Below are 18,214 nucleotides of genomic sequence, written 5' to 3' on the forward strand. Positions count from 1 at the left end.
AGTTGGTATCAGTGTAGTTGTCCAGGTGAAAGTTGAGGTCTCCCAGGAAGACGTAGTACTCGGATTCAGTGGCGAGTAGGGTGATGAATTCATTGATGGCATCGATGAGGCCAGTTCGTGGACCTGGTGGTCTGTATGTGAGGGTGCCTTTGATAGTGGATTGTCTTCAGTGTGGAGCTAGAAATTCATGTGTTCCATGATCGACGTGGTGATGGTGCAGGTGATTGATTCCTTGTGTATGATGGCGATGCCGCCTCTGTGTACAGTCACAGTTTTTCATTTTGTAGCTGGTGGGTGTTGCCGTGGTGATGTCAGGAGCCGATGTAGCAGGTGAGGCAGGTCTCACTAGGCGCTCCAGGGGTAAGCCAGGTGCTTATCTCCACCCCTCCATCAAGCAAGTTGATCGGCCATTCAGGCTCAGCTAATCCCACTATTGTGTGACTATCTGGAGGGAATTCACAAAGTCCTGTCAGTTACACTCAGTCATGTGACCTAAGGCAGGCTGCAGGCTCAGAAGGCTAAGGGCAGGAAAATGTTGACTTTCTGCATGTGGCATTTTCAAACTTGTAATAATAAATCAGACTTCACCATTAGAGAGGGTTTTTCATTACAAGTTCATAGTGTTAGGACTCATACCCACACACGCACGCTTCTTGCTGCACCCTCAAAAAAACCTCAGCATGTATGAAGAACAGTGAAACATGTCATGAATGTGTTTACAGCACAGCACGTCCTGTAACTTGTGAGGAAAACTACATTACATGTTTGTTTATATTGATAAAAGCAAGTGTTGTCCCATTTGTGAACTGTGTGCCAAGTGGTTTATCGAGACATTAAATTCCTTTATATGAATCCTCAGAAGTGTTTGATGACTCATCACCAGAATTCCTTCATATGAATCATCAGAAGTGATTGATGACTCATTATCAGCATGTGTTTAATGCCTCATCACCAGTCTATAAATAGAACTGCCAAGGTGTTTCCTATGCTTGGCTTTGAGTCTTCCTGGGCTCGCAGGTGTTCTCGGTTCAGCTAATTGGTTCCATGATTCTTTTAGGAGTTGTCTTTTCAGTGTGTGGCTTCATCTGAGCTTCCCTCTCTACTTTCGCAGCGGCTGGAGAATTTACGAGCAGTATTCCATCTTCCTCAAATAATCGAAACATTCCAGGAGAAGTTGGATCGTGAGTAATTCCCCTCTCGTCTCCCTGTGTTCAGCCTTCTTGAGGTTAGTGACCTTTTGGTGCATTATGAAAGACATTCGTCGACGCTCAGAAACCTGTGATACAAGACTATTTTTCAAAGACAGCTTGAGAAGTATTTTTAAAAGCAGCATTGAAGTTAAGTGTTGTGAACTCCTGAAAGCATTGCTTGATATCAATGTGAACTTAAATGTTTATTCTGATTGTTCTGGAGCGAGTCTATTGTGTGAAACAGAATAAATCATAAATTTGATTTTATAACGATTTTGTTGTGAGTTACAAAAGCGTGCTTAGTAGTTGAGAAATCGAGTGCTAATAATTATTGTGACTTTGCTGAAAGACTCGGTGATTGTCCAATCGAATGATAATAATTATTGTCATTTTGCCGAAAGACTCTGTGATATTTGTAGTTCTTTTGTTTTTGATTTGTTTTTGGTCTTAGAATTCCTGTACCAAGCCCTGAGGCAACTTTCTTAGAACAACAGTGATGCTCCTTCGTGAACCAGTGCTTTCTTTCTCTTCCCTTCTCAAATCCCTGTTCCCTATCCTTTCCCCCGGAGGCTATTTGTTAATTCCCTGTTCATTTCAGATACGAGAGAATAGTGTTTAGGGGTGAGGGTTTTATTCTCTTCACTCCCGCAGAACCTGGAATTCAGGTGAGTGGACATGGTATTGTCACATAGGTACCAAACATGATATAATCATCATCTCTGGTTATGGAATTACTGCCTATTAAATATAATAAGGAATCTCTAATGTTATCCTATGGGAGAGGTAGGTCGTACAGCAGTGAAAAACAAATATGGGACTTTTTCACTACTAGGACAGTAAAACTTTAAACTTTCAAGTAAATGTCCCCCCATAGCACCAGGCTCTATGGGCTACCTAGGGCATACCACAGGAGTGACTTATATGTAATACAAAGAGAGTTTAACACTTGGCAAGGGTTTTTAAATACCAAGTCAACATGGCATTGGGCCACTGCCTTCAGGCTGCAATGGCAGGGCAGGGACATGTTTTAAAGTGCTTCTTAAGCGGGTGACAAAATTGCTTGGACTTTCTATGTTTCACATGGCATAATGCCTAGATTTGCTTGTTTAAAAAACAGACCCTAATATAGAAACTTCTCCATTTTGATGTCAAAGTGTGTGCTGTCGGTTAGCTCGCCTCCTTGTGAATGCTGATTAGACTTCTGCTTGCTTTTTCTGTGAGCTCTGCTATTTTTAAACAAATCCTGAATCCTCTTACCTCAAGCGTAGCAGATGTCTCTTCCTTCTCGGTTTTCCACTCTTGAAGTGTCACCAGTGCATTTTTCAGATTTGCCAGGATGGGCTGAAGAGCATTCTAAAAACAAGCACACGCATGCGTTGGTGATCCATGAGCCGCCATCAATGATTAGTTACTCAGCGTAAACGTAATGGATTGATTACTTAATTTGTAAGTGGACTACAACTCAAACAAACTTCATCAGTCGATACAGTCATCTTCCAATTGACTATGATGTGTTAGGGGTGCAGTAATTCACCCACTGCACCACACCAGACAAATGGTTAACTCTCCTGAGAAAACAACCTGCCACAGACACACGTACTGTACTCTTAGACAACTCCTCGAGGCACTCACTGAGTCCTCTGTCCTTACAACCATTGACTCATTCTCACATTCACCAACTCACACACACAAACTTGGTAATCAATCAAGAAGTGGTTTTGTTTTTAAGAAGACAACTCTATTGACTCTGTAGTGCCTACCTTCACCGGTTATTGGTTATTTCATGCATTTATGGACCCTGCACTGTTAACAAGCATTGCTGCATTTTATTTATCTTTCATGTAAACTTTCACTGCTTAAAAGAGTCAAGGATCTGTCTGCAGGTCGTATTCACCAGAATTTAGCTTGTCATGTAAATAAACATTACTTGTGTTTCTAAGGTTAATATACCTTTTGAAAGTTAATTATGCCAAACATGTAAACAACTAAGCCCTGGATGAATAGCATACTAGATTGAGAGTTCTTGGTTACATCACATATCCAGACACGATTTATGTTATGTGCATTTAATGAATGCTCAATTTCCCATAAAGGTATTATGGTGCTGAGCAGATCTGTGTACCTAGCCCTACCTATGCTAAGTTGGTTAATTGAAAAGCTTCAGCTTCTTACAAAATTCAAGGAGCGAGGAGGAGATTCTAATATGAAGTGGGGGGTTATTCTACCATATAGGAGTGATTTAATTTCTGGCAGTGAACTCTGACCTCTACATGTTCAATTTCCTGTGGTCAGGCCAGTTCTCCTGAGCCTGTAGAATGTGCAAAAGCCAAGCCCTGAGCTGGTAATTGTTAGAAATTCAGTTACTGTTTGATAAGGGTGTGAACCCTGGTCAAGCAGCAACCAGTCAGGGTAAGGCACAAGCCAACACCAAATTAACCTGTGCTCACCCTCTGGTAGCCTGGCACATAGCAGTCAGGCTGAACTTAGATGCAATGTGTAAACTATTTGTGCAACACTTCAAACAGTGAAACACTGAAAACACCAAACAAAAAGGATTCCACAACAAGTTAGAAAATAGAGAAAATTTTAATAAATTAAATAAGACCAAAACAACATAGATCCAGTCAGTTGAACCCCATATATTATTTTTTTAAAGAATAAACTGTAAAATAGCACCTATAAGCAGAAAGTGCCAACAGCAGCTAGCTATCTACGCTAGACATGGTCAAAGTCAAAAGTTCAGGCCAACCGAGATGGAATCCAGATCGGATACAGTCCCAGATCAGTCCCTCCGAAGATTTACCTTCTCAAACTTTAGGCCAAGAGACCCGTTTGCATTTGAGAAAGTCCCGGGGAGCGAGGAGAGCATCTCTGGCGGTGGTTGGCATGGCGTGAAGAGCAAGGTGACTGTCATGGATGGGCAATTTGAAGCTTTGCGCTGGCAGTCCTCTGCCGCAATTGATGCTTGATGTGTGAGGAGACAAGCAGGCGGCAGTTGACCCTGAGTATTCATGAGAGCGGTGCTGTTCCCGTACAAACTGGCCCGTTCACAGTCGCTAAGAGCCCAAAAGCTTTATTTAAGAGCCAGCTGAGCCACACCAACGATCCAGGACCTGAGGGGCACCACTTAGGGGTCAGGAAGTCACTGAAGACAGGCCCAGGAGCTATTGAGAACCCTGCTATGTCCCTGAGGCTCAAATCAGGATGCCAACAGATTAGCCCTATAATTCATTCTGGTGGACTGGGTCCATGATGAAGTTGCAGGCCAGTTCTTCTAGGACAGGCAGCAGGGCAGCAAGCAACAGGTCAGCACAGCAGGGCAGCAGTTCCTTCTCCAGCAGTCCAGCAGAGTGGCAGTTCTTGTAGCAGCACAGCAGAACTTTTTCCTGGCAGAGTATCCACAGGTCCAGAAGTGTACTAAAGTAGTGGTGTCTGAGGTCCCTCTATTATACTCTGGTTCCCTGGTTATGGAAGGTGGTAGAAGCTACTAGACAATGTCTTTGAAGTGCATGTATTTCCCCATCTCCTCTGCCCTGGCACCAAGCTGGCTGAAGTGACAATGCAGGGTTGTTAGGCCCTTTGTGTAGAGACAGAACACAGCCTATTCAGGTGTAAGTGAGGTTGGCCCAGCTCCTCCCTCCCATCCTGCTATTGATGGCCCAAACAGTCACACTTAAACCCCCATTGTGTATGACTGTCTAGGAGGAATACACAAAGCCCTAATGCCAACTACATCCAGTCATGTGACCATAGACAGGCTGCAGGCACCCAAAGGCAAAGGCAAGAAAACTTTCTAAAAGTGGTATTTTCATAACTGTAATTTAAAATCCATAGTCAACATAACTTAGGATTTTATATTAGAATTCCAGAGACACCAAACATTATATGGTTATCCCTTCCCATTTGGAAATCACACTTATAAAATGTAATAAGGCAACTCCAATGTTATTTAATGGGGAGATAGGCCTCGCAGTAGTGAAAAATGAACTTAAGAGTTTTTCACTACCAGGACAAGTAAAACCTAAATGTTTTTTCCACCTTTTTAAATACATTACACATGGCCCTCTGGGCTGCCCAGGGCCTATCTTAGGGCTGACATATCCATTAAAAAGCAATATTTGGGCATGGCAAACGGTTTATTTTGCCAGGCTGACATGACAGTTTAACTGCACACCCAGGCTCGGTAATGGTAGGCCTGGGCTTTGGTTAAAATGCTACTTAAGTGGGTGGCACAATCATTGTTGCAGGCCCATTAGTAGCATTTAATTTACAGGCCCTGAGCACATGTATTACTACTTGACTAGGGACTTACAAGTACATTAAATATGCCAATTGGGTATAAGCCAATCTAACATGTTTTAAGGCAAGAGTGCAAGCACTTTAGCACTGGTGCACAGTGGTAAAGTGCACAGAGTCATAAAGCCAACAAAAACAAATTCAGCAAGAAGTGGAGAGTAAGGCGGAAGGTTTATGGGGGACTGTGCAGAGAGGGCCAAGTCCAACAGTAACTAAATGCATCCCATTATTTAGGACTTTCACTTTCAGGGGTAACAGGGTTAGAGTAGAATATTTATTTCAAATAGCACAGGAATCTGTCTCCATAGATCGATTTCCACTGCAATATTGTTAAAGAGAATACACGAGAATTAATTCTGATTGTATATAAGTTGATTAATAATATAAATACCCCACACCTTAAGTTTTCATGTGCAAAATTTTACTGCTTTGTGAGTGACATTTTCAGGGACACTTTTCCAGGAGTAGAAGAAAGCAGTTATGTCCATTCAGTCAGATACATTTCTGAAACTGAACTGTAATGTCATGGTCTTGAAACAGACTGAAAATAGCTGCAGTGCTCATGAAAAACTGATGCAAAGCTACTGAAAAGTTGTGCAGTCCCTGTGCCGTAGGAGGTGTTCGGTACTTGGAGTGATGTTAATCTCTTTACTCAGACTTTGAGGCTCTATTCGATGTGTCAGGGTCTCAAGGGAGGGCAGCAGCTCTCACACTGTGGGTCATATTTATCAAGGGTTTGCAGCGCCCTTGCGCCAGGCAAAGGGACGCAAGAATGACGTAAAACCCAAATGTGATTTATCAAGCCACACAAGGGTACCTTGCTTTGTCCTGGGTGGCTTGATAAATCTAGAGTAAGGCAAGGCAGCGCAAATCATTGCCTTACATTACTATGCGGCAGGTAGGCATTCCATGGGTGGAGCGTGGGTGTTTCCATGCATCTATCCATGAATTCTGAAACATTCCCTGATTTACCAACACTGGTAAACCTGAGAATAGGTGATAATTGTACGCCTCCCCACCAGAGGTGCAATGAGGAGAGACATCATTATTTCTCCTCGCTGTTTCCTCTTTCTAAGTGTGCTGCATTCTGCAGCACATATAGGAAGAGGAAAATGCCTCTGAGCAAAGTGGCTTTGTGTAGAATTGCATATATGGGTCTGCACTATGCGCCGCCGGTGCAATACAAATGTGACACACCAGTGGCACACGGGGCATGTAAATAAGCCCCTCTGTGTAGTCTGGGACTTTCAGTCATTTTTAGCTCAAAATTGGAGGCAGACGGTCGTGATTATACAAGGCATGGGGCTACTGGCTCCTAACACGCATGTGCACTGATGGGCTAGTAGCAACATGATATAGCACCCACATGGACACTTTTAGCAAACATCATGTCGAATTCTCACATTAGGAGCTTTGGTTTAAATTCACATGATTACATTTTTCTCCTATGTTGATATTTTGAGTCCACTCTTTGAAAGTGCTGGTGCTTAAGTAGCCCTGTCTGGCTGGGGTTGTGCCATGAAAGATTTCTCTGGCTAGGTCAAGTGCATCCGGAAGGACTTGGAGCACATTTGGTTTTGGGCGAGGAAAGGAGCTTTAGCCAGGGCATGCTTTCTGGGCTTTCTACCAAAAACGTTTCTTTTGGGCCAAATTGTTAATGTGTGTTCTTGATGGCCAACAACACGCCTCTCCATTTGGCATATCTGTAGCATTTCTCTCCTTTACTGAAATTTCAGAGTCAATATTCTACTCACCATTTCCTCAGATTCCACTAGTCCCAGTGTATCCCGCAAACTTATTGAAAAAAAAGTTTGATTTGTGGCTGCTCCTGAGACAAGCTATAGTCATTTAGTCTCTTTCTTCCATCCTTAGGATTAGCAGCAATAAAATAATGAATGCTGAGTGCCTCTGTGAGCTAGAAGAGTAGCACGGGAGCTGGCTTGGGATACATAGTGAGAGAGAGAGAGAGAGAGAGGAGCGACCAGTGGGCCCTGGAAGCACAAGGAGAGAGCACATGGAGCATCAGATGTGGGGAGCGTGGAGACAGCATAGGGATCAGCAAGCCTGGGGTGCTTAGAGGAAGTACAGGGACCAGCGGGTCAGGGGGGCAGAGACTGAGAGACCATAGGAACCACCAGACCTAGGGAGCACAGAGAGAACACAGGGACCAGTAGACCCTGTGTTAGAAATTTGATTTCTGGTTGGCAGAGGTACGCACCCTGTCCAAGCAGGAACCACAATCTTAGTCACCGTAAGTCACATAGACACCCTAATTTAAACTGTGCTCACCCCCTCGTAGCTTTGCACAGAGAAGGCTGCCATAACTTTAGAGGAAGTGTGTAAGGTATTTGTGCAAAACTTCAAACAAGTAAAATGGTGCAAACACCACACAAAATGATACCACACCCGGAACAATAGAACAATATAGCTTAATTTAATAAAAAAAACAAGTCCACAATGACAAAAATCAAATTAGTAGAACCGGAGTTATGAATTTTTAAGGAATAAACAGTAAAATAGAAGCAAAAAGCACCAACCGGTGATATCTGGCTGGGCTGGATCAGGACAAAGTCAAAGGTTCAGGCCGATCGGACTGGAGCACAGGCTCACTATAGGGACCAGGCTTAACTGGTTGAACACAAGTACCTTAATTCATGATGCGTTGACTTCGAAGATGCGGAGTGCAGGGGAGATTATGGGGCGTCGTTGATCTACACGGCAATGACGATGCATCAATTCTGATCCTCACAACGACAGTGATGTGTCCACAGTGGGAATGATATGCCATGTTACAGTAGTGATGCGTCTGTGCCAATCCTCGTAATGCCAGCAATGCATCTGCAGTGATGGAGATGCGTCAGTTCAGAGTTGTGATTCAATGCTGATGCAATGGTTCTGCTGGAGCATCACTTTAGGCCCACTTCCAAGGGTCGAGAACTGGGATGGTACCATCATTAAATCACTATGTGATAGAAGGGATTTCATTTTTATATGCTCACACAAGGGGGTGGGGGGGGTAATATTGTCCTCATGGATGCCACGTGATATAGGGAGGAGGCACATAGACAGTTGTATGTACCATAATGTGATGAGGTGTTTAATATAAAGGAATATAAAAAGGTAGCTAAAAGGTTTTGTGATACCTTATGGCACTAGAAGGAAAATGTATTTTGAATCTTATTGAATACGTTTATAAAGGTGGACAAACGTATTATACCATGTTTCTATGTACAGTCCAAGGTACACAGGACCCTGTTAACACTCTTTTACATCCAAATGCAGAATCCCATGATAGTCTTTTGCTGAATGTCTCTATATACAGAGGCACATTTCTACCCCCCTTTGTTCATTCACTTCCATCACTTTGCATGGATAGCACAACTTTTTAAAAACAAATTCTATAAAATTGACTGGGATAATCCCCTAGTTATGGCAACTTTGGATGTTTCATCCCTTTATACTAGCATTGTACATGAAAATGGGCTATTGTTGTGTGTGAATTGTTTGAAGGCTCAGCTGTTGAATTATTTGAAAGGCAACAAAATATTGCTGCAGGTCATAGAGTTCAGAACATCATTATGTTTGTGTGGGTACTTTTCAGACAAAGAACAGGCACAACGATGGGTACCTGCTTTGCTCCTAGCAATGGGAATTTATCCATGAGCTGGTGGAAGGACCAGTCAGTTTAGTGTACAACTAATGAGCATTATACCAGGAATCTCCTAATTTGGATCTGGAAATAGTAATTAACATTTTGTATACTAATGATCTCAACGTGAAATTCACTCACAGAGTAAGCTCCACATAAAATTGATTACCTGGTCATTAATATTGTCATAGTGGACAACAAAGTCACTACTGTCTTTTACAGAAAAAAAGACAGTAGGTAACACTCTTGTAAACCTTACAGGCCATCATCCCAGGAACCTGACCAACAGGTTTCCTTATTGAGAACTACTAAGTGTGAAACGCACCAGTAGCACTAATGGGAACTATACAAAACTGAAGGATAGAGACCACTGAATATTTATTGCTAGAGGGTATCTAAAAAGGAGATTGAATATGGCTGAGAATGGAGTAGAGGCTAAAATTAGAGTGGAATTATTATTCATGAATCCGCGAACATCAGATAATGATGATGTGCCTAATATCAGTTTGTTACCCAGTATTATAGGGAATCAAACTAGATCAGAGGCTTATTCAGGAAGCACTGGCATATTATGGAAGTAGAAGTTATCATTGGGTGCAGAGTAAGAAATAAGGTTCAAGTAATATATAGGAAAGCATATTCATTGAAGACATGGTGGTATGGAGATATTTTGGCAAAACCTCTAATGGCTAGTGAAATAATTGCAAGGTGTGGCAAGTATAAGGCCTGTAAGAACATTCAACATATTGAAAGTAAGCAAAAGGACTATCAAGGTGACTGAGAAATTGATTAAATGTGACTCAGATTATTGTATTTTTTGACCTGCCCCTGTTCCTTGCTGTATGTGGGAAGCTCAATTTTTCCCATAAAGATAAGGATACGGGAACATCTGAGAACTATAAAAAAAATATACCACATCCTATCCAGTAGCTCGACATACACAGCCAGCCCCTCCCACCTCGCAGGACTATTTTATGGAGGTTGCTGTGTGCCCGTCTGCAGCAGGCACGCCGTGGCGCACCACAGCCAAGCCCATCTGTGCCAGCCCATGCGTGGACCGCGCCCAGTGACAGAACCCCTGGTCCTCCCTCTATAGGATGCTACACCTCTGAGGAACTCATGGCCCCTGACACCTCAACATCAGCTGCTTCATGTCCTCTCTGCGATCAACTAAAGGACTCTTCACCTGCCACTACTGCCACTTCTCCTGCTACACAGGACCACCAGCCCACACCAGACAGTGTGCCGCTACCGCCCAGAAGACCACGACCGACGTGAAACCGCTCAAATGCATCCTGCTCAACGACCGCTCCCCTTGCAAACACGCCACAGACATTTGGGACACCATCTCCACCATCTCCTCTGACATGGCCTTCATCACAAAAACATGGCTCAACCCCATCTTGAACCCTGGCATCGCCACCATCACTCCTGATGGATACTAGGTATTGCACCGAGACCACACCAACAAGAGGCATCATCATCATATTCAAAGAAACCATCCGATGCACCATAACCAATAACAATCCAACACCCCACATGGAACCCCTCAACTTCCGTCAGACCTATGCCAATACCAAAATGAGAGGCACACTCACCTACAGACCCCCTGGACCCCGCCCAGCCTTCTACATTGCTATCTCCAGCCTCATCATCCCCTTACCCATTGACTTCCACCACTACATCCTGCTCACCGATCTCAATTTCCACATCAACGACCCAAACAACACCAATTCCACCATCCTCCTGGAGACCCTGAACAACATTGGTGTCACCCAACTGGTGACTGAACCTACGCACAAAGCCAGGCACACACTCGACTCCATTGTTACCTCCAGCGACAGAATCAAATTCACTCACATCACAGAACTCACCTGGACTGACAACGCCATTGTTCACTTTACCATCGCCAATGCACACTATTCAGAGCCACCCATCGCAGCTGGGACGGGGGAACGGAGACCCAAAGGGCACAGGGCCTCCAACACACAGCCTAAAACCTCCGCAGACCCAGACTAGTCCGCCCCTGGAACTTCTCCGCCTGGATCACTAAATGCACTGACAGAGTCTCCCCGCTGAAACCAGAAAAAGGAAAGCAAACTCCAAGCAAGTCAGCTGGTACACCTCAGAGCTCAAAATCACTGTAGGAGGCTGGCCTGGTTTGTAGTGGTACCAAGGGGTACTTACACTCTGCACCAGGTCCAGTTATCCCTTATTAGTGTAGAAGAGGTGTTTAGCAGCTTAGGCTGATAGAAAAGGTAGCTTAGCAGAGCAGCTTAGGCTGAACTAGGAGGCGTGTAAAGCTCCTACTATACCACTGGTGTCATATGCACAATATCATAAGAAAACACAATACACAGATATACTAAAAATAAAGGTACTTTATTTTTATGACAATATGCCAAAAGTATCTCAGTGAGTACCCTCAGTATGAGGATAGCAAATATACACAAGATATATGTACACAATACCAAAATTATGCCGTAATAGCAATAGAAAGCAATGCAAGCAATGTACAGTCACAATAGGTTGCAATGAGAACACATAGGGATAGGGGCAACACAAACCATATACTCTAGAAGTGGAATGCGAACCACGAATGGACCCCAAACCTATGTGACCTTGTAGAGGGTCGCTGGGACTGTAAGAAAACAGTGAGGGTTAGAAAAATAGCCCACCCCAAGACCCGGAAAAGTGGGTGCAAAGTGCAACTAAGTTCCCCAGAGAGCACAGAAGTCGTGATAGGGGAATTCTGCAAGGAAGACCAACACCAGCAATGCAACAACAATGGATTTCCTGACGAGAGAACCTGTGGAACAAGGGGACCAAGTCCAAAAGTCACGATCAAGTCGGGAGTGGGCAGATGCCCAGGAAATGCCAGCTGTGGGTGCAAAGAAGCTGCCACTGGATGGTAGAAGCTGTGGATTCAGCAAGAACGAAGAGGACTTGGAACTTCCCCTTTGGAGGATGGATGTCCCACGTCGTGAAGAAGCTTGCAGAGGTGTTTCCATGCCGAAAGACCGCAAACAAGCCTTGCTAGCTGCAAGGGTCGTGGTTAGAGTTTTTGGATGCTGCTGTGGCCCAGGAGGGACCAGGATGTCGCCAATTGCGTGAGAAGACAGAAGGGGCGTCCAGCAAGACAAAGAGCCCACTCAGAAGCAAGCAGAACCTGCAGAAGTGCCGGAGCCGGCACTACGAAGAAGAGTGAACCGAAGCTCACCTGAAGTCACAAAAGAAGGTCCCACGACGCCAGAGGACAACTCAGGAGGTCGTGCACTGCAGGTTAGAGTGTTGGGGACCCAGGCTTGGGTGTGCACAAAGAAAATCCTGGAAGAGTGCACAGGAGCCGGAGCAGCTGCAAATCACGTGGTACCCAGCAATGCAGTCTAGCGTGGGGAGGCAAGGACTTACCTCCACCAAACTTGGACTAAAGAGTCACTGGACTGTGGGAGTCACTTGGACAGAGTTGCTGAGTTCCAGGGACCACGCTCGTCGTGCTGAGAGGGGACCCAGAGGACCGGTGATGCAGTCTTTTGGTGCCTGCGGTTGCAGGGGGAAGATTCCGTCGACCCACGGGAGATTTCTTCAGAGCTTCTAGTGCAGAGAGGAGGCAGACTACCCCCACAGCATGCACCACCAGGAAAACAGTCGAGAAGGCGGCCGGATCAGCGTTACAAGGTCGCAGTAGTCGTCTTTGCTACTTTGTTGCAGTTTTGCAGGCGTCCAGAGCAGTCAGCGGTCGATTCCTTGCCAGAAGGTGAAGAGAGAGATGCAGAGGAACTCTGATGAGCTCTTGCATTCGTTATCTAAAGAATTCCCCAAAGCAGAGACCCTAAATAGCCAGAAAAGGAGGTTTGGCTACTTAGGAGAGAGGATAGGCTAGCAACACTTGGAGGAGCCTATCAGAAGGAGTCTCTGACGTCACCTGCTGGCACTGGCCACTCAGAGCAGTCCAGTGTGCCAGCAGCACCTCTGTTTCCAAGATGGCAGAGGTCTGGAGCACACTGAAGGAGCTCTGGGCACCTCCCAGGGGAGGTGCAGGTCAGGGGAGTGGTCACTCCCCTTTCCTTTGTCCAGTTTCGCGCCAGAGCAGGGCTGGGGGAATCCCTGAACAGGTGTAGACTGGCTTATGCAGAGATGGGCACCATCTGTGCCCATCAAAGCATTTCCAGAGGCTGGGGGAGGCTACTCCTCCCCAGCCCTGACACCTTTTTCCAAAGGGAGAGGGTGTAACACCCTCTCTCTGAGGAAGTCCTTTGTTCTGCCTTCCTGGGCCAAGCCTGGCTGGACCCCAGGAGGGCAGAAACCTTTCTGAGGGGTTGGCAGCAGCTGCAGTGAAACCCCGGGAAAGGTAGTTTGGCAGTATCCGGGTCTGTGCTAGAGACTCGGGGGATCATGGAATTGTCTCCCCAATGCCAGAATGGCATTGGGGTGACAATTCCATGATCTTAAACATGTTACATGGCCATGTTCGGAGTTACCATTGTGACGCTATACATATGTAGTGACATATGTATAGTGCACGCGTGTAATGGTGTCCCCGCACTCACACAGTCCGGGGAATTTGCCCTGAACAATGTGGGGGCACCTTGGCTAGTGCCAGGGTGCCCACACACTAAGTAACTTAGCATCCAACCTTTACCAGGTAAAGGTTAGACATATAGGTGACTTATAAGTTACTTAAGTGCAGTGGTAAATGGCTGTTAAATAACGTGGACGTTATTTCACTCAGGCTGCACTGGCAGGCCTGTGTAAGAATTGTCAGAGCTCCCTATGGGTGGCAAAAGAAATGCTGCAGCCCATAGGGATCTCCTGGAACCCCAATACCCTGGGTACCTCAGTACCATATACTAGGGAATTATAAGGGTGTTCCAGTATGCCAATGTAAATTGGTGCAATTGGTCACTAGCCTGTTAGTGACAATTTGTAAGGAGAGAGCATAACCACTGAGTTTCTGGTTAGCAGAGCCTAAGTGAGACAGTTAGGCATCACACAGGGAACACATACATATAGGTCACAAACTTATGAGCACTGGGGTCCTGGCTAGCAGGGTCCCAGTGACACATAAACATACTGAAAACATAGGGTTTTCACTATGAACACTGGGCCCTGGATAGCAGGATCCCAGTGAGACAGTGAAAACAACCTGACATACATTCACAAACAGGCCAAAAGTGGGGGTAACAAGGCTAGAAAGAGGCTACTTTCTCACAATCACCTAGCAGAACTGCTACAGATTCGAGAAGTGATGGTGTGTCACCAAAGACCCCTGCAACACAGCCACCCACAACGCAGCCCTCAGCAACTACCACCTCCTCATCAAGGAAGCCAAGAGGCTGTGCTGATTGGTGCTACAGGTGACATCAGAACTCTCCTCGACCACAGAGAAACTGTGGCCCTGATCCTGCTCAACCTCTCTGCCGCGTTCAACACTGTCACCCACTCATCGAAAGACTCCACAACATCAGCAAACAGCAAAAAGCTCTCAAGTGGATCACCTTTACCTGACAGGGCACACTCAAAGCATCCGACTGGCACCCTTCACCTCCGCACCCAAGGACATCATCAGTGGCTTACCCGAAGGATCACCCCTCAGCCCCACCCTATTGAACATCTACCTGACCCCACTCACAGACACCATCAGATCCACTGACTAAACATAATCTCCTATGCAGACAACACACAACTAATCTCACTTACAGAGGACCCTGCTAACATCAAAACCAACTTCTGCAACACCATGACCAATGTAGCTGAATTGGCAACGGACAATTGCTTCAAACTCAACTCTGACAAAACAGGAGTACTGATCTTCAGGAAGAACCCCTCCATATGGGACCACAGCTGATGGCCCCCAGAACTTGGACTAACACCCATACCGACAGACCATGCACACAACCTGGGTATCATCCTAGACAGCCAGCTGACCAGCTGACCAAAAAACGCCAGGTTAATGCAGTTGACAGGTCCTGCTTCCACATCCTCTGCAAGCTCCACAGAATCTTTAGATGGACCCCAACCAATAACAGGAAGACTATCACCCAGGCACTTGTCACCACCCGCCAGAATTTCCACCCAGCTCCTCAAAAGACTCCAACCCATCCAGAACATCGCAGCCAGACTTATCCTGGACCCCCGTAAACAGACCCACAGCACCCTCTACCTCAAAAACCTCCACTGGCTCCCCATCCAGAAGAGATGCCAGTTCTAGATTCTCATGCGCGCATACAAAGCTCTACCTGACTGAGGACCATCCTACATCAACCATTGATTGAATTTCCACCTACCCTCAAGACGCTTGCACTCTTCCTCACTCGCCATTGCACACACCCCTGCATCCATTGCAGCCACTGCAGCGTCCGCAACATTGCTGCCAAGACTTGGAACAACCGGTGCCTCCGCCTCCGGACAGTGCTGCACTGATCAAATTCTGATTAATTGACTGATTGAGAGCGTTGCAATCTGCACATGGTGGAGACCGAGAAAAATGTGTAGAGTGGATTGAGTCAGAATAAATCTGGGAACTTAATCCCAACTACTCAGGGTTGAATATGGAGAAGGAACTGACCAAACATTTGGGTTAATGATTTTTCTTGACTCTTATCTAAAAAAAAATTCACTTTTTGCTTGACACCATGAAACTGAATATACTGTCCCAGTATTGCTATATTAGATGTTTCATCCATAGTTAGCACACTTTGGCATGAGGCCGGAGCTTTGTCTGTTGCTACTGGTTGTTTTCTAGGCATTTCTCAGTCTGATTATTAGTTGGTAAGGAGATTTTGCCGGTGTCCATTATTCACATACTTATTGTGAAAATGATGCATTTGTGTACATGCATGCATTAGATTCCTTCATTGTATTATGTATTTTTTTGATGTCTATGTATTCCAGAGGTGTGGCCTTTAAAGTTGAATTTCATAATGATTGATATTTGTATATGACAAATGATATATGTTGAAATAAAAGTATATTTGATTTCTCATATTGTAAAAATGTTGATGCTTGTCTTGAAACAGAAACTTGTTTTCTATGTCTTTGGGTGTTGTGTTAAATCTCTATGGGAAATGAGGCTTGCACACCTGAAAAAGGATTCCTTGTGAGCTGAAACGTGTCATGTGTTACACTACATTTGAATTAAATGGTGAAAGCCAGATTCCTGTGGGTGTTTGTTTCTTCTGTTGGAGGATGGTACATATCAGTGTATGTAAAAACTAGAATTTGCCGTAATTTGTGGTTGTGGTTTGCATTATAATAGTAAATGTGATAATGGTGTAGAGAATGTGTTGTATCACTTTCTTATTTTAATTCAGAATAAAATTAGAGGGTTCAACAATTGGAGTGCTTGCCATATTGTCTGCCTGCGTGGGCCTCATCTCCTTGAACAGTCAGTTTCTACTCACCACCAATGAAGAGCTCTTCTATGTGCAGAATACAGTAAAGCGATCGGTAGCATCTGTAGCACCTACAAATATGAGGGAGTTTCACCTTCTTCTTCCAGGGCAGACAAAAGAGGCTCTGAAAGCCACTGTAACTATCACTGTCATATACCAGTACCAAAAGGGGGGAGGAGCCAAGATGGCGGCTGGGACGGTCGCTTGATTGGAGCGCTCCGTTCCCGGCTACCTCGAAACATCCTGGAAGCCGCCCCCCCGCGGCCTGGTAGCGGCGGCCGGGACGGCGTCTTGACCGGGGGAGACCGGGGCACCCAACTTGTGACGCGGGCGCCCCTGGGTACGCGGGCAAGGCGGGGCTGGGACTCGCAAGTCCGCGCCGGGTGAGGAGCAGAGCGGGAGGAGCTGCGGGTGCGGCCCCGGTCGCGCTCTCGCCGGGCGCGGCCGCCTCCCGCTTACACGCCTGCTTGTGGCCGGGAGGGCTGAAGAGACGTGTCCAAAAGCGGACCGCACGGTTGATTTCACTGGGCGCCCCGGGACGCGTGAAGCCGGCTCGAGGAACTGGGGCGCCATCTTGAATTTTGCCGCGGCAGCAGCCGCGTGTGTAAGCTGCTGAGGGACAAAGAAGAGGCCCAGCAGCAGCCGCGTGTGTAAGCTGCTGAGGGACAAAGAAGAGGCCCAGCAAAGAAGACGCGCAGCGGCGGCGGGCCAGCAGGCTGCGGCGGTCCCCGGTGCAGAATTTTTTTTTAAAAAACAAGGTGAGGAGGGCACCTGCGAGGGGGGGGAACACCAAAACTAAGCTGAGGGGAAAACCCTTGGAACGACAAGCACCCCCCCTCCTCCACCCCACCTCTCCATTTACGCAAAAGGGCATGATGGATGTGGATCGTGTGCTCCTGGGAGCTCGGACTACTCAACCAACGCAGAGTGGACGGCTGGGTTGGACCGCGGGCGGGTGGCCTGCCCTGGACTCCCCTGCAATGGGTTCCTGCCGCGACTGTCCTTAGCTGCACAAAGTTTATTTGCGGCGCCCTGGGATCGCCCTGACCCGCGATTTCTCCCGCGTGTCGACGCCTCTCCCGGCTGCCCAGCACTTCTCCCCTCTATCTGAGGGAGCCTCTGGCACCAAACCCTCCCGCCACACAAGAAGAAATGAGTGTACTCCCCCAGCGTTTACACCCTCCGCATATTCCGGTGGGCCCGGAGGACAGCCCCACAAGAACTCATAGCTGGAACATTGAATCCATTAATGACTGCAGCATTTGTCATTGAATATCCAGGCCATAATAAGTCAGAATAAGACTAAATGTCCCTTTGCTTTGCCGCCTAATCTCACGTCCTCAACACTGGATGTGCGCTCCATGCCCAGGCAACTCAGTAAAGGTCTATAACATCGAATCAGGAAGATTAAAAGTGCGTAATCTCTGCAGATTGGGAGGCAATCTCAGAACAGCCAAAATGGCCGGCCGAGCCAAGTCAACCAAGAACCCAGACCGAACTACCCAAGCGATAACGCCTACTGACCAACAATCTGGCCCATCACTACAGTCACTGGAAAGCACACTTCTAGCACATTCTGCTCAGTTCGAGAAAGTATTGCAGGCAATACTGGACACTAAGTCATCCTTGGAAGGCAGAATTGATGCAGTCGCGCAAGACTTGAATCTTTTACGAGTGGATCATCG

General features: G+C 46.2%; 1 protein-coding gene across 1 annotated transcript in view; it reads right to left on the minus strand.

The window, feature by feature from the left end:
• The window catches only part of LOC138293759 (E3 ubiquitin-protein ligase TRIM39-like), a 271,251-nt gene that overhangs the window by 207,673 nt on the left and 45,364 nt on the right, over positions 1 to 18,214 (minus strand). Inside the window, exon 2 of the mRNA XM_069233101.1 lies at positions 2,448 to 2,543. Within this exon, the coding sequence (XP_069089202.1) occupies positions 2,448 to 2,543 (96 nt within the window). The remainder of the gene's footprint in view (positions 1 to 2,447; positions 2,544 to 18,214) is intronic.

Source organism: Pleurodeles waltl, chromosome 4_2, assembly GCF_031143425.1.
Source record: "Pleurodeles waltl isolate 20211129_DDA chromosome 4_2, aPleWal1.hap1.20221129, whole genome shotgun sequence".
Classification (NCBI taxonomy): Eukaryota; Metazoa; Chordata; class Amphibia; order Caudata; family Salamandridae; genus Pleurodeles; species Pleurodeles waltl.